At 46.2% G+C, this 16,674-nt stretch overlaps 1 protein-coding gene across 1 annotated transcript in view; it reads left to right on the top strand.

Moving 5' to 3' along the window:
• HSF2BP (heat shock transcription factor 2 binding protein) overlaps positions 1-11,228 on the top strand; it is a 45,676-nt gene extending 34,448 nt beyond the window's left edge. The window contains exon 8 of the mRNA XM_075773172.1: positions 10,969-11,228. Coding sequence (XP_075629287.1) covers positions 10,969-11,081 — 113 coding nt within the window. The 3' untranslated portion in view covers positions 11,082-11,228. The remainder of the gene's footprint in view (positions 1-10,968) is intronic.
• Positions 11,229-16,674: the final 5,446 nt, after the last annotated feature.

The raw sequence follows: 16,674 nt of genomic DNA, 5'->3' as shown, positions 1-16,674 counted from the left end.
TAGGTGATGGTACTCAAGGGAATATAGCAAATGAGAAATGCCGTGCTGTAGTAGCAACTTTTCCCATACTACAATTATGGTACCTCAGCTGTGAACCCAATGTGGTAACAAAATACAATGTGGACTTGTAATCCAAATGTATAGCAAACATGAAGTAAACTTCATAGGATTTAAATATTATGATTGGCAGATGGTTTTAGAGGAAGACCATTGTAAAATATGTAAGTTAAGGTATAGGTCATCTCCTCTTAGGCTGTTTGCAGAATGATGAACGTTCAGAGTTAGAAATGTAATAAACCAGCTTAAAATTACTTGAAATAATTGGCTGAAATGCTACAAACGGTAGCAGACTGATATGAGACTGTCTAAAATTAAGATTAAGATACAGATCTCGCATACATGAAAGGGTTGCATGCTGTGTCTGATTCAAAACTACATTGAACTTACCAAGTGCAGATTTTTGGAAGTCTTTAAATCTTCTTTAAAGCATGCTTTCTTTGGATTTGCTTTCTTCTGTTGCTATCTAGTTAAACCTCCCAAAGTTTAATCCTAAAGGGATCAAAATGATGATCGGTAATTTCCTGGAATATCAACTCATGAAAGTTTTCCATGTTAAGAAACACTAAAGGGCATCCACTTTCCATTTAATTGGTAGCTGCTCATGAAGGTCTTCCTCAAACTTTTGGAAGCCAGTAAATAACAGAATAAGAAAAAAGTAGTTCTCTGAGCAGAAGAGCTGGTGAATCCTCATGTCCTGTGGATCTGAAATATTTCTTGAAAATTTCCCTGTCCTTCCCAGCCCTTCCCCCTGATACTAAGTCTACCCAAGGGGCAGCATGGAGTGTACAAGCTGAGGGGGACACGATGCTCACGGCCAGGTTAGCAATCTGTGGCAATGGGCTGGATACCTGCCGCCGAGCAGGGTGCATGCCGCTCTGCCAGCTTTGCCTTTGGGAAGGTTGTAATTTAGGTCTTTTCTGCTGTTACCCTAGCTGGCTGTGGAACTTGAGGAGCTTGATTGAGAAGTCTTTTCCCTCTGTCAAGTTTGCTGGGAGCTGAGTGATAGATTCAGTGTTATGAGAGGGACTGGCAATGCAATTGCACCTCATTTCCATGTGAAATCAGGAAAGAAAACATTCAGGACTGTTTGTTGTAATCGTGTGTCTGCTGGCATGGTCAGCACTTAAAAGCCATGCTGAAATAGCTGATTCGAGACACTAGTTTTTCCCCAGCAAGCTGCTCAGATGTGATGATAAGTCTTTGAATATCTCCCAGATGACTTTATTTTTGGGTGCAGCTCACCAGGACTGTTTCTTCAGAATCAAGCCATCAATGATCCACCGACCTTGAGAAAGTCTTTTTTCTCTACTGACTGTTCGGTTATGCAAGACTGATAAATAAGAAAAAGCCACCCCATCTGTGAAACACAGTGTATCTTCAAAAATACCAGAGAGCAAAAACATCAGAAGCATCAGAGAGAACCTGTGACGAACAGGCTTCTTAGGAAAGTCTTGATGTTTTCCCTAAATTTGCTTTGTCTAGGTGTTTGCAATTAATGCTATAGTTTTAATTCTTTATTTGGGTTTATGGAAAAGGAAAAGACAATATTTGAGGGGAACCTGTTATCACAGGAAAGCAAATTCATAATACTTTTTGGTTTGAAAAAAAAGGGTCACTGGAGTCAAATTGTGCTGAGATAAGGCAAGTGGATAGAAGACAGGGGTAAGCCTGACTCCTTAATGTCTCAGAGTGATTGAAATTTCATTAAGGTTTCTCATACTTAAATATTTTAGTAAAATAAGTTGGACATAAGTAGTTGCAGATTGCATTATGAGGTGTTACATCTTTTTGCTGTTTTTCAGGTTCCTTTAATCCCAAATCCCCCATTTGATGGAGCTGGGGACCAACCCCCTCCTCCTGCTGCTGTGCAGGTCCCGGGCTGTGTTGCGATTAGTTGAACTTTTTTGCTGTGGGAGTGAAACCTGCAGCTTTCCACTCAGGCGTCTGCTATACCCCACGCATACTGTTGGACGTGTCACGGTGGGATTCTCCAGACCTTGGCATCTATCATAAGCTAATGATCTGTACTCTCCAATCAGCGGCATCAGTGTCATCTTTGTTGTTTCTTTCTCCATGCTAAAACTGATGGGAGCCACTGGCTGTAGAGGAAGCTCCTTGCTGAGACAAGGTGCCGACTGTTTAGTTTAGATGGCTAAAACTAGGTGAGATGGATCCTACCATTTGGTGTCCATTTTACAATAATAGACACAGAGCAATTTTTCAGGTTACCTTACTGTTCACAGACAGTGTTTTAGAATCTTCTTTGTTGATAAGCCTGAGAAATCCCTGTTTGGAGGAGAAGAGCATTAAAGCCTTAACTTGTCTTCATGTGGTTAGTGCCAAAAATTAGATTGTAAACTAACTGTGGATCTCCTTTGAGTCTTCCTTTCCACTGAAACACATCTTTTTTTACAGTTTATGAATAAAAGAAAGGCTCTAAGTAACAGGTGGTTTTTCAAAAACTTAGAGCGTGTCAAAGCTTTATTTACAAAGTTGAATAATGAGTGATATGCAGAACACAATATGACACTGTAAGGTGCCACTGCAGATAAAGGCTGGTTAAAATATGCATTATAAATCTCTGGTTTTACTTTGCTGTGAAGTTTTGCTTCAGTCTGAAACTGTGGGCCCTTAGGAAGTTTTACTGGTTTAAAATTAAGAGTTCAGCATATGCTTTGGAAAACACTGGCTTTAGAATGTTTGTTTTTTTTGGATCCCATTGAAAAGTTTGGGATCCTTCTGTGTACTTGATTAATTGCATTACTAGCTTGCAGGAGCAAAGGCGGTTCACACAGTCAAAGCAGTAGATTCACTAGCCCTGTTCAAAGTCTGGGGTTACTCCATCATTGCCATTTCCTCTGTTGCACAATCTCAAAGAAGAAAACGTGAGTTTGATATTGCTTTGAGATTATCGGGGTTGCTCCAGATTGATACCAATATAACTGAAACCACGATTTGACTTTTAGATGAAAAATCTATTTTAAAAATCCTTAGGAGAAGGCGCCTGTTTACTTCACAGTATCAGCTGCACAATTAAAATTGAACTTTACTCCTTTCAATTTTATATACTGCGTACAGAGCTGCTGAAATGACGTCAGTTTGCTGGCGCTCCTGGGCAATACTGGCTTTTCAATATTTGATGCTGATGATCAATTAGATGCAAAGGAAAAATAAATGAGGATCCCCTAACATACTTCCTGTAATGTAGGAAGTTTAGCTGTGTAATGTACTTCCCTATTAGTTCTTCATGTGCTGTCATAGGTTGAAGTTTGGCCTGGACTGTATGAACTGGCTGAAAAGAAACTGGAGAACCTCAGTAGAAGAAGGTGAGGCCCAGTCTGAAGGGAGACCTTCCCTGGTGGCTTGGTGCCCCGTGCTGAGTGGCAGGCATGGCAGCACGAGGGGCCTGGCATCTCCGGAAGGGAACTGCAAGGTCTTGGATGAGAATGGCAACTGGCTGCCCAGTTCCTGAGGGAAGCTGGTGTTTGGTTGTGTGCCGATGCTGACCCGCTCCCAGGAGCTCATGACAAAGGTGGTGAACTAGAGTTAAGACACATCATCCCGTTACAGTTGTAAGAGAGGGAAGTAAGTTGGAGGAAGAATGGGAGAGGGTGGTGATTTGGGCATATGGCCATGAGGGAACTTTCAGGTGAATCAATTTCAGCTGCTCCTTTGGGTTAACATTTGTACTTGTGATATGCGCTGATTAGCACAGATTGGACTTCAGAATTGATAAGATTTTACAAGCCTTGCAAATGTTGTATGATTCATCTCCTCTGCTGCATCCAGTCCTGCAAGGATGCTGGAGGTGAGGAGAAAGGAGTTTTACTGGGGAGTAAGGAACCTCTGTTTCCTCTTTTATCCCTGCCCAATGCATACACTACAACTTAAGGGATATGCGAAGCATGGCTGCCCCTTCCCCTCCCTTCATAGCAGGAAATCTGCAGCTGCATCTGGCCGTGTCTGTTATGTTCTGTAGGTAATTTTCCTGATTTGTACGTAGGAACTTTCGCAACTGCTAGTTGTTTCTCGTATATGTGAGTTACAAGTTACAGCTGATAAAAAGTCATCAGAAAACTCATGAGGTCATACAGATTTTAACTTCTTAGTGCTTTATGATGACCTTTACAATCTATAACTCGCTCAGTCGGAAACCTTAAAAAGACTTTGACCAAATTATAGTTCCGCATGTAATTTATAGGACTATAATTTTTACTGTGGGCGTGACTGCAGTTAAAGCGCGTCTGATGCCAGGTGCTCAGTCTCTTTGAATGCAATGTGTTTTTCATTTTCTGTGCTGTTGGGCTGCAGTCATGAAAGGCAGCAATCGCTAAGGGCAAAGCTGGTGTGGGCCTGGAGAAAGGCAAGATGTTGTGCCACCCAGGTGGTTCTGCCAGGTCCAACTGAGCTGCGTAAGTGGCTTTCACGCCACCTGGGTCTTGCTTGGAACTGAGGCAGGGGAGGGGGTTGGGTGTTAGGAAAGCAAGTGAGATGTTTGAAGGTCTCTGCAGAAAGATAAATGCCTCCTTTCTTCTGGAGCTGTAGCACTGGCAGGGTCAAATAAGGTGCAGGAGTCACCTTGTATTAGCACAAAACAGAAAATGGAGAATGTTAGAAAAAAAGACCACTTCTTGGGTCTGCAGAATCTGTGGTGTCCAGGATCCATTTCAAGGGCACTTTGGCTTAGCTATAGCATGTGTGAAAGGTGATCAATGCAACCAGCCCCTCGCTGCTTGCCAGTGTACTGCAGCTTTACCGGAGGACCTGCTACTACGGTTCCTGGTGGTTTTACAGCTCTCGTGGGGCTTGTTGGGGCCTTCAGTGCAGCACAAGGATAGGTCTTCAGGGCATCTTCTGCCGAGAGGAAACATCAGGGAGGTTTTCTGATGAAAGGACCACTTCCTGCATGGATGAGCTGTCTGAAGCTTTTCAAGCCAAGTGTATCTTGCCTCCACAGCATGAATGGCCATGAGAGAGAGTTAAGATGAGCCATCATCAGCCCACCAGAGTCTCGGGAAGCCCACAGCCAGCAGCCAGGCACACCTGCCACCATAGAATCATAGAATCATGGAATGCTTTGGGTTGGAAGGGACCTTAAAGATCATCTAGTTCCAACCCCCCCTGCCATGGGCAGGGACACCCTCCACTAGACCACCTTGCCCAAAGCCCCATCCAACCTGGCCTTAAACACTTCCAGGGATGGGGCATCCACAACCTCTCTGGGCAACCTGTTCCGGTGTCTCACACCCTCACAGTAAAGAATTTCTTCCTGATATCTAATCTAAATCTACCCTCTTTTAGTTTAAACCCATTACTCCTTGTCCTATCACTACATGCCCTTGTACACAGTCCCTCTCCATCTTTCCTGTAGGCCCCCTTCAGGTACTAGAAGGCCACAGTTAGGTCTCCCTGGAGCCTTCTCTTCTCCAGGCTGAACAGCCCCAACTCTCTCAGCCTGTCCTCATAGGAGAGGTGCTCCAGCCCTCTGGTCATCTTCGTGGCCCTCCTCTGGACTCGCTCCAACAGTTCCATGTCTCTCTTGTACTGGGGCCCCCAGAGCTGGACACAGTACTCCAGGTGGGGTCTCACAAGAGCGGAGTAGAGGGGCAGGATCACCTCCCTCGACCTGCTGGTCACACCTCTTTTGATGCAGCCCAGGACACGGCTGGCTTTCTGGGCTGCAAGTGCACACTGCCGGCTCATGTTGAGCTTTTCGTCAGTTAACGCCCCCAAGTCCTTCTCCTCAGGGCTGCTCTCAATCCATTCTCTGCCCAGCCTGTAGTTGTGCTTGGGATTGCCCTGACCCACGTGCAGGACCTTGCCACGCTGTGGCTGGGCCCTGCCGCTTGAAAGCGGGCTGGGTGCCAGCGATAAGAGGGAGTGAAGTCTCTGAGGAGGCGACTGGCAGGGCAGGGCAGAGCGGGTTGGGGGCAGACATGCCTGGGATTTGAGCAATGCTTGGGGCTCTGCTCCAGGCAGCTGGGCAGGCATGTTTCTGCCCAGGCGGGGGCCACTGGTACATACAATCCTGAATGAGTTTCCTGAGGTGCATTACTTTGGGGGGGATGGCGGAAAGCACCAAGGCCTTGCTTGTGCCAGAAAGTGGTGCTAGCATTATGTGGGATGCCTTTTCCAAGTAACGAACCTGGGGTGAAGGACAGAGAGGCCAACCCAAAGGGCAGACAGACACTGTAAACCCGAGTGCCAGTGAGCAAAGGCTTTCCTGCTAGCCTCCCTGCGGGTCCCCTGCCCGCCCCAGCAGACCTTGCTAGCACTGGAGGTGTGCGGGCAGAGCTGCTCACAGGGACAACAGGGGACTTCTGGGGGATCTGCAATGCATAATGGGCCCATACCAGTGCGGCAGATGGGCAGGGTGGTTGCCTCTGCTTTGCTGGAGTAGGCTTGCCATAGTGCTCGCAAGATCCCCAGCATGCACATACAGACATACGTGTGCTCTTGTGACTGTTTTTTGCATTTCACAGCTTGGCTGGGGTGCAGCTGCATTTTGGAAAATGCAGTGGACGCTCCATCCTGTGCCTGACACAAAGAGACGCAGAGGTCTCCATGCACTCAGAAACTGTTCAGCAGCAAGAAGCTACCGATAGCGATTGCTGTTCATCCCAAACGTATCCTTTCTCTTCTTTTTATTGCAGTAACTGTTTATTCCTTCAGAGTCATTTTCGTGAACATCGTTACTGCCCTGTTGCAGCAGAAGCTTAATCTGTTTGAAACAAGAGCAGCTGAGTAGGAGTGAGTCACCCTGGTTCCAGTAAGGAAGCCCCTTCAGGAAGCCTCTCTAGCAATGATGTCCTGTGCAGCCCTGATCCGCTGCCGAGCTATTCAGCTTTAACAATGCTGACAGTGTGTAATACTGCCCCGGAAACCTTCAGAGATTACTTGTCAGACACCGCCAGTGTCTCCAGCACCCAGGCAGCTAATCTAGCAACAGACAGATCTTGGGTAAGGAAGCCAAGGGAAAGGAGGTACCCTCCTGGCTGTAAATGGCAAGGCACCAAAAGGTGCTGGAGTTGTTTCATGAGCACCGATGGCAACATGGAACACAGTCAGAAAAAAAGGGACTGCCTCTGGGGATCTTAAAGTCAGCTGAAAAGCTGAGCTGCTAAAAAACAATAGTGCTGCTGTAAGTGGCCTAGGGAGAGGGGAGGCTTCAAGGGCAGATTACAAGCCTGAGAGCACAGTGAAACTGATGGGGAAGCTGCCAGAGAGGAGGCAGCTTTTGAGCGACATACTGAGCCTGTAACGGAAAGTGCTTGGTATCCCACAAGCCGTTGGCCCCGGAATGATACACATTTTTCAGGATGGAGAAAGGGAGAAAGTGCATTTGCCATTAATTTTTAATTATAATGGAATGTTCTGTAGTGATAGGTAGTTTCTACTGTATAGGCTGTTTGCAGCAGGGGGTGGCCCACTGGCAACCTTCTCACTAATAAGGCTATCACAAGAGGAGCACAGAGGAAAGGACTGGAAAATCTTTCTAAGGCACTGCTATAATGCCACAAAAAATGAAACATTACTACCCAAACTGAGCATTTCCACTGAAGTGCTCTGCTGCTACTAATTTATAGTTTCTTAGACCTGCATTGCACTTTCTCTGGGCACAAGAAGATTGTACAGCTTGTGCTCCACTAGTGGCCAGGAGATACTGTCTCCGTGGTTCCTGCTGGGGCCTGAGGTGCAGCCCTCCAGGACAAGGTAGAGTGCAGCTGTCTGGGACTCAGGGGATGTGGATTTGGTTCCCTGTGCAATAACAGACCTCCTGTGTGCCCAGGTGAGCCACGCGGACCACATTTGCTGAGGGGCTGAGCTTCTCTTGGAGCATTCCTGATTTCAGAGGGAGTATGCTGGAGGGTTCAGTCCTCCAAATTAGATTTCTGCTTTGGTTCTCTTTTCATGTAACTCCCCTCCTTTCTGCCTTAGTCTGACCAGGTTTATTTGGGTTGCAAAGTCTTTCAGGTAAGTATCTAAACTGTCTGGCAGACACGAAGGGGCTGTCATCTTCCTTGGCTAGTACTGCAGTCCAAGCAATAGGTGGCAGAGGGAAGGAGAAGAGGGAGCCTGAGCTGTTGAGGATACCCAGGCTACTGCTCCCAGCCACCAGCTGGCTCCTGGCTCAGTTGGTTGTGTGGCTGTGACATGACCTGGTAGTCCACCTATGGATAATGAGTGAAACCCATGAACGCTTCTAAGAGGACCCATCTTTACAAAGTCCTATAAATCTTTTCCAGCCCAGGAGATATTGCTCCTGCCAGGTTACAGAGAACTCAGTGGAAAAGAAGGCCCTAGGCAAGCTGGTCCTGCCTATCTGCAGCCCAGCTTGCACACAGCAGTCTGGATTTGGGCAGTGTGATCTCTCCTGGGCTCGTGCTGTGAAAGCAGGACGCAGCTGCTGAGAGGAGCAGCTCCTATATTGCAGGGAGGGGTAAAACTGGTGTTCCTGCTTTCACCACCATAGGTTATGTGAGGGAGAAATACTCTATCCCTGTGCTCCTCTACCCCTCCAGACAGGAGCCTGCTAAAATCCTAAATGAGAGAAGAAGAAACAAAGAATTAAGCAATGCCTTTTGGATACTTTAGGGGAGGACAAAAGGACAAAGGACATTCTGGCACCAAAAGGAAGAGTAAAAAGAAACTTGCTTCCAAAGGTTCAACCCTTAAGCACAGTGACGTAGAAAGAAGGAGATTCTGTTTACGGAGGAAGTGAGAAAGGAAATTAAAGAGTGGGGAAGGAAGAAGCAGCTCACCAACGAAAGCTTGTCCTTTGGGGCAGGGCAAAGAGGTAGGTCTGTTCCCTGGGAAGCTCGTCCCCCAGAAGCAGAAACCACTGTCTGTGGCTGCATTGCCTGTGGTGCTGGTGTGCCACTGTTGGTGGGCCAGGCTTTGAGGAGGCCCATGTGTGTACTCATTCATGCCGCAGCACAGCCAGACCTGGCTTCCTTCCCTCCCCTGGGGAAGTTGGGGCAGAATGTTTTCTGAATACTGAATATGTTCATTCTTGAAGAGGTCAGCTTCCTTGGAAAGTAAAAGATAGAGTTGGGGAGCAGGCAACCTAAGATTCGCAGTGTGTCTCGGAAACTGGAAAATGTCCCGTGTGTTTTGTTCCTGCTGCTAGCGGGAGCCTGGAGAAGCTGGTTGGGTCTACGGCATCGTTCTTGCTGTGGATCAGCACACCTCCCAGACCTTCAGCCAAGCACAGCATGTGTTAGTGCTGCCCCTGAAGCCCTCATCTCCTTGTCAGGTCTCAAAGAAACTCCTTCCTTCATTTCACAAGGTCTTAGAGCAACGTCCCCATACTGCTGAGCCTGCTGGTGTCTTTGGACGGTGTATCTAATAAGCTGACAGCAGGGTCACTGCAGTGATGCTGTCCCCGAGGGGCTGCAAATCCTGTCTTAACCAAGCAGGCTGATATTTCAGCTTTTTTGCATGAGCAATGAGCGTGGGATTGCTGCAGGGGATAGAGCAGAACTGAGAAGGGAAAATGGCAGCAGCAGTGACCAGAGTGCTGCATAAAGTTGCCTGGCCTGGTGAGGAGCTGCCCAGCTTCTTCTGTCTGCTCCACCACCACAACCTGCAGAGAGGAAAGGAGGCAGACAGGTAGGTTCTGTGACTTTCTGTTTATCCTGACCCTCTCCCAAGGGCTTGCTGTAGTTCCCTTCCTTCCTCTGCCCTGCAGGGGATGCTTTGTTTTTTAACTTTGAAAATCTCACTGTCCTTGAATTCAGAATAGCAGCCAAGGCCAAGGATGCAACAACAGGGATGGGCAGAAGGTCTCCTAGGTGTCTGACTGACAAGGAGAGTATTTTTCTATTTCTTGCCCTGTCCACAAAGATAGGCACCTTCCTCTGTTCTGCCCTCTTTCCTCTCCTGGGAATTAAGCACTAGAAAATGCGTATGGGCCTTTGTATTGAAAAAAGCTGCAAACCGCTGTAGTGGCTGGGATATAGCTGTCTCTTGTCAGCGGTACTTGACTTGATGCTTGTCTGATTTGGACTTCTGTGAAAGGGTGTGCAGAAAGCACCTTCAGTACCGTGCAGGTAATGCTATCAACTGCAGGGCTTCAGGTGCCTGTGTCATGGTGGGACAGGACAAGGATAAAATCAGCAACAATAAAGTGTTACAGAAGCAGCACCTGTTGTGTGTTGTTTAACAGATTCCCTGTGCAAGGCCAGAAGTAATTTACAGTTGAGCAGCAGAGGAGCGGTCTACAGGCAGCTGGCTGGATTCAGGGGTGACTCAGCTTGCTAAGCATGTGTTCCCTCCGATCTAGTCATTTCCCGCCTCCTGCTTGACTTTTCTATCTTACAAAAATATTTGAAGAACTAACTGAAAGTATGTGCTCAACAGTATGGTACAGGGCATGGGTTTCCATGAACACCTCGGGTTTTCTCTTGGGAAAAGCAATATGGAATGTTTGGGGGGAAAAAAAAAGTTGGATTAGTTTTTATTCTTTCTCTCTTTGTTTTCCTTTGTGGGGTAATACAATGCAGAGCAAAAGCAGCAGTACAAAAGGACAGAATTGGGAGTTTGCCAACAGAGAACTGAAGCAAAGTGTAACCTCAGCATTGATGATGTCATTTTTCAGATGAGAAGCACCGAAAGGCATTCCCAAGCCGTTACAAACACTCTACTCATTACTTATCATGTATGCAGAGTCAACCACATGTGTGAGCGCTGCTAAGCAAATCTCCACCTGCGTTCCTGCAGTACCAATATTTCCACATTTGCGCATGTATGCCTGGGGCGTATCTCATGGCTCTTTGGGCTGAGATGCTCTAGAGCTCTTTCCCAGGCAGTTACAAGGAAACTTGTCTGTCCTTCCAGGAAAAGATCAGGGGAAGCATGGGAGATTCTGAACACCGATTGATTTCTTTCCACACCTTCTCTGTGCAGGCGGACAGCTCAGGACAATGCCTTTGCCCTTGGCCACACCAGCTAGCAGAAGCTTCCTCGGCCAGAGTCCTTCTGCGTGGAAAGGTAGTGGAGTAAGAATGAAACTTGTGTGACTGCAGAGAAGATAGTCATTGATCTCAAAACCACCTTTTGGTGGCCGGTGTGATTTTTCACAAGAGCTGCCTCCTCAGAGTTTTTCATAGCAGGTAAAAATATGTCCCTGCCCAATGAGTGCAAATGGGCTTCTTGCAGCTGTAAGATGCCCTCTTCCTGCAGGTTAGGAAGAATTTGAAGGCTTCCATAGTATATACCAACATCTCAGTGGGGATGTTCCACTGATCTTTGTTCCAGCAGAAGTAATATTTGCTTCATCTGTTTTGAGATGAATAAGAAATTCCAGCAGCTGCCATCTCAGAGGAATACTGCAGAAGGATATGGTTAAAATGCAGCGTTATGTTGAACTCCTGGGATTGCCAGGCAAGGCATCTCTCTACTAATGATGACATTTTAAAAAACACTCTGAAGGTTTGATCTTGGTCCCATTGGGCATTTTGCCATAGATCTTAATGGCTCTGTGGCTGATCTCTTAATCTCTAATGCACCTGTGCAAACTTGACAGTTTATTGCAATTTCATGCTTTTTGGAAATCGTCTCACACTAATGCCATCAGAGAGAGCAATTTTTAAGGTCATTAGCTCAGGACATAGCAAATAAATAGTGAGAGAAAACAATCTGTAAATGTCATATTTGTTTAACACACAAAGTAGATCCTGAAGAGCAGTTATCCTTATGTCTAGAGACAGCATGAAGATTACATTCTGTGGCTTGAAAATGTGGGGCTGTTGGAAGTGAGAAGAGTATAACATGGTTGTTTATCTTCTCTAGTCTGTTCCCCATCCCCTCATTGTTCCCCATGCACACATCTGTTTGACTTATTCACCAGTATCTTTAAATTCTTGGACTGAAGGCCTAACCAAAGAACTTTAGGTTCTGCTGCTGAGCTTTGATAACAGTGGTTTTTGCTCTGAGGATAAGTAATACTTTTTATCTGGTATTCCAAATAAAAGGAATTGGGCTAAATGGGAAGAGTTATCCCTTCTCCACATCAGTAGAAAAGACACAGGCCCACTAACATAACCTGATGTAAATGCTCTCCAAACCAAAAAAGGCAGAAACAAGTGAAACTTTTATCACTTGAATCAGGTCTGTTCTGTCAATAACTACAGTTAAGACTGACTTCTAAGTTTGCCAGTGTTTTGCTTATGGAGGCAAGCCTGAACCCGTGGCCACAAGTGGGCATTAGGATGGGAAAATCTGTAGAAAGACACATAGACTTTCCCTTTGCTAGGGATTAGATGGGGGGGAAAGAGGAATGTGGGCAAGGGGACTGTAAGCCCCCTGCTCTCCTGTGTCGCCATCAGCTCTGCCTCGTGGGCTGCATTTGCTCTGCAGTGTGATGGGGAGAGGCCATCAGCATCTGCCTGGCTCTTTGCCACAAGTATTTTGTGGTCACTGATACATTTTAATTCGGTCTAGAAAATGGCTTCCCTGTAGGTGGTCTTCCAGCTGCCCCGAGGAGGATCTCTGAAGATCAGAACAGTGGTGTCACCACAGCTTCTGTGCACAGCATGGTTTTGCCAGTAAAATCTTCTCCTGTGGCCCGTACTGGTCCATTCCAACAAAGCAGGGTGTCACCACCATGAAAGCAGCTGGGATCACTGGCACACTCTTAATGGCCCATGAACGTGGTCTTAGTCAAGACCTCTTCTGCTTTTCCCTGGGTGCATGAAAGCAGGGCATGTTAACTGTGTTATGAGTCCCCAGATAAGAGGCTTTGTCCCCTGTCACCACCTACCCTTCCTCTCCCTCATTCTCAGTGCAGGATACACTGTCCAGCAATACTGGAGCGTCTGCTTGTGGGGCAGCACAGATTTAAAAGAAACCCTGACTTCTTTCTGGGCAATTTTTTTTGAAGATTTGAGGGAAGTCACTTGCAATGTCTTTGCCATTGGTGAAACTATAAGTGGGGGACCAAACCCTCAGCTCCTGAGATAGATATCTAGTAAATACTCACCCTGCCCTACTTTAGGCATCGAAGTTGGTAGATTTGTCAGCTCTCCAAAGACTGACTGTAGCCCCAAGCAAGTCATTCAAAGCACCCAAGTGTTTCTTGGTTTATGCTGAGTATACAGGCAGTTGGACCTCCTAAGGCAGTGGGTGGGTTAAGTAAGCTTGGTGTCCAAGATAAATGTGGTGAAATATACACATTTCTTTATGTGCTACAGGAACACCAGGCTATCAGCAAGGCGAGATAAGCTTCAGTAATGGATAATTATTAAAAGACATTGTGTCACACTTGGGTTAAGCATGACAAGAATTTCCCCAGTGTGAGAAGATGTCAACGTTGATGTCAACGTTTGCTGAAAGCGTGTGCATTTTTTTTTGCTTGCTTAAAATATTTGTTTGTCCATTATGGAGAAAGTTAACACTGTAAATTTACATTTTACAATGTAAACGTTAGTTTGCTAGCTGGTTTTTCTTTTTTGGCCAGGTTTCTTCAAATATTAGCAACATGTTTAATGGTTCCTTTATTCATTACAGTTTTATACATTCCTTTAATTAATCTTGTAACTCAGCAGGGCAGTAGAGGCTTGAAGTGGGGCTTCACTCCCATTATGATGACGTCTGTTTGCTTTTATCAAGCCCAGTGACTCAGTTTCAATTGAGTTGTACATCCAGAGTTTCAGCCACACTAGGGTATAGATGTGATTTCAGATAAAAAGAGACAAAACCTAAAGTGAATATAGAAATGCTGTCAGTTTTGTCACACTACAGTATTTGGTGTCTTTAAAGATTCAGTTTCTCTAAAGGGCTTACATTTTTGTCCGGTGGAAATGTGAAATGCCAGGATTTGCTGTCCAAGTGGCAGGTGCAAGATGTTGAAACCTTCTGATGTTTAACGACCTGACACTCTGCCATAACTCACATCAGCAGTAATCCAGACATTCCCACCCAAAATGTGCAATCGATCAGCACTAAAGAAACAGCAAGAATTGCATCTTCCACAGGCAGGTTGTTTGCACTGTGGTGGGGACTGTGCAGAGAGAGCGGCAGCTGTATCAGGCAAAATCACAATCCATAAGCCAGAATCCTATTTCCAGCTGGAAACACCACCAGATGCTCTCAAGGAACATGCTGAAAATCTGGGGAATAGGTACATTTCTTAGGAGGATGAGGGGGATGGGACACTTCTTCCTGACCCTATTGTTTGCTCTGATCTGTACTCTGAAGCATGAGCTGGCCCCTTGAACTTGGCCATGTGTTTCTTGGCCACTACCTCGTTGCGCTGGCAGGGGAAAGCACTGCAGCATCTCTCCAGCCCCATAACACCCCCTACCATCGTGCCTGATGTGAGGGGGTCAGCGTGACGTGTGGTGTGAGCCACATTGCCCTCAGCAGGGCTTTGCTAAGTCCTGCTGGGAGGCACATGCTCCGTACCTGGGCCCTCCATTCCATGACCTGGTGGTGGAGCAAGTCTCTCCCTTACAGGGGTATTGTAGATGCTAAGGAAGCTTGGGTGGATCCAGGAGGAGGTTAGACAAGTTTGCGGACTGAGTGTCACCAGAAGGGTTATAGACACCACAGTCGGCTCAGGAAATCCCTGAAACACAGGCAGTCATAGACTGGAAGGGCCTCATGTACAGTTGCCCTGTTCGTGGAGACCCAGGGGAGCTCAGCCAGGCCGTGCTTTTGCACTGCCCCGTCTTTGCTGGCACTGCTGGTTTCAGCAGTGGACACCCTCGCCTCTTCACCTCTGCCCTGCGCTGGGGATCGCCTGCCTGCTGTTGTGCTGCCCGCCTGCTTTTGGCCAGTGCTGTCAAGCAGGTGGGACACCTGAGCTGGGTCAAAACCCAAGGATTCTTTGTTGTGGTTGTTTGGGGTTTTTTAATTACTTTTCTCCTGGATCCATTTCCTAAGCCAGTTCAAAACGTGGCCCCACTGACAATGGTGCTAGGTAGTGTGAGGGAATGACACAGGGGACAAGAAGGGAGGGCGATGTTAATTGCCTGAGCTAGTGTTCCTACTGATGGCTTTGTATTATGAAACTATAGCCTTCTAGTCCTGGTGTTACTGTGTCCACAGGAACCTTTGCAGCTAAAACTTCAGCTGATGGCAACAGCTCTCTGGTAAAGTTAGGAGAAGTGTGCTAATTTGGAGCAGCAACAAGTAATTTTAGACAATATCCCGTGGTTCCAAATACTCCACATCAATCCTACCCAACCTGTGAACACGTTGCTGTCCTGTGGCAATGGGTTCTGCAGACTGCTGGAGCTGTGCTACAGTCTTTGTAGCTGTACAGGTACAGATCTGAAAAAATATTTTCTCTTTCTCACAGTTCACATTAATAAAGCTAACAATACTCTCCCCAGCATATCCACTACTGGCATTTTTCCAGGTTTGAATCCAAGGTTTTTAAAATCCCTGTGGGGTTTTTTTTATTTATTTCTCTGTTAGGAAAAAAGAAAATATATACCTATAGATGTATATATATATATAACTGCTGAGAAGAAGAAGTCCTGCTATCCTAACAATTTAAGCAAGAAAAGGTTCTATGAAAAGCAAAGAACCCATCAAAGAAACACTGGTATAAAATAATTGCGGCAGATTCCTCTGTGTGCTCTGATTGCTGTGCAGTTTTCCGGGAATTCAGTACAGCCATAAACCCTGCTTATGGATGGCAGCTTATGGCTCAGAGCAATGGCTCCGAGTGTGTAGTTGGATCAGTAAATTTGTCCCCGTGTAAAGCAGAGATTTTTCAAACGCAGGGTGAAGACCCCTGCTACTTGTGCAGCCTTCCTATGTGAAGCCTTCCTGTGGCCTGTCCTGTGAAGGCCACAGCAATCAATACACGACACGTGGCAGCAATCACATATTGATTGTGTATCTTGTCTATTGTATAATATTCCATATATTGCCTATTGTGTATCTTCCCTTTTGCAGCCTGACATCCCACGATTCATTGACCTTTGGGGCAAAATTTCCCTTTGGAAATGGAGCATCCTTCTGTGTTTCCAAAATCACCAGTCACTCTGGAAACCTGAGAAATAGCTCACTGAAGAAAACACAAATGTAAGTAAGTCTGACATTTTTTTTTTTTTTACACCTGAGAACCCCAAACCAAGCAGCCACTTGCTGGTTTGCTGTAACAGCGATGGGCCCGGCGTAGGGGGACAGGGTGGGACTTACTTCCTGGCGGTACATTCCTCGCTGAATTATGGGCCTAAGGCAGAGACCTCATTTTCTCCAGATGACTCTCAGGAAATACCCTCCCCATCAGCTATTATTGCCTAAATAATAGGGAGGGAAGTGCAACAGACTTGAGCAATATCTGAGGTACTCCATTGGGCACATCCCAAATCTGGTGTAGGGCAAGGCTGCTAAGACAAGTGATTATGTCACTCGGTGGGTGTATGCAGTTCTCTTTTTGCCCCAGAGTTATAAGGTCATGTGGAAAAATACAGATGCTTGTTTAGAAATAGGTAACTTGCTGAAAAGAAACATTACAAAATCTCTTCCTAAGCACAGGCCTGTCCTGTCAACATTCGTGCATAGATTTAACTTCAAGAATGGGGCCTCTAGGTAGGAAAACATGTGTACAAATGTTTGCAGGATTAGAATCTTAAACGTTAAGTTTCCAGAAAGTCC

This window comes from Balearica regulorum, chromosome 1 (genome assembly GCF_011004875.1).
Source record: "Balearica regulorum gibbericeps isolate bBalReg1 chromosome 1, bBalReg1.pri, whole genome shotgun sequence".
Classification (NCBI taxonomy): Eukaryota; Metazoa; Chordata; class Aves; order Gruiformes; family Gruidae; genus Balearica; species Balearica regulorum.
Note: the sequence above shows the minus strand (reverse complement) of the source record. Positions and strands in the feature narration are given on the sequence as shown.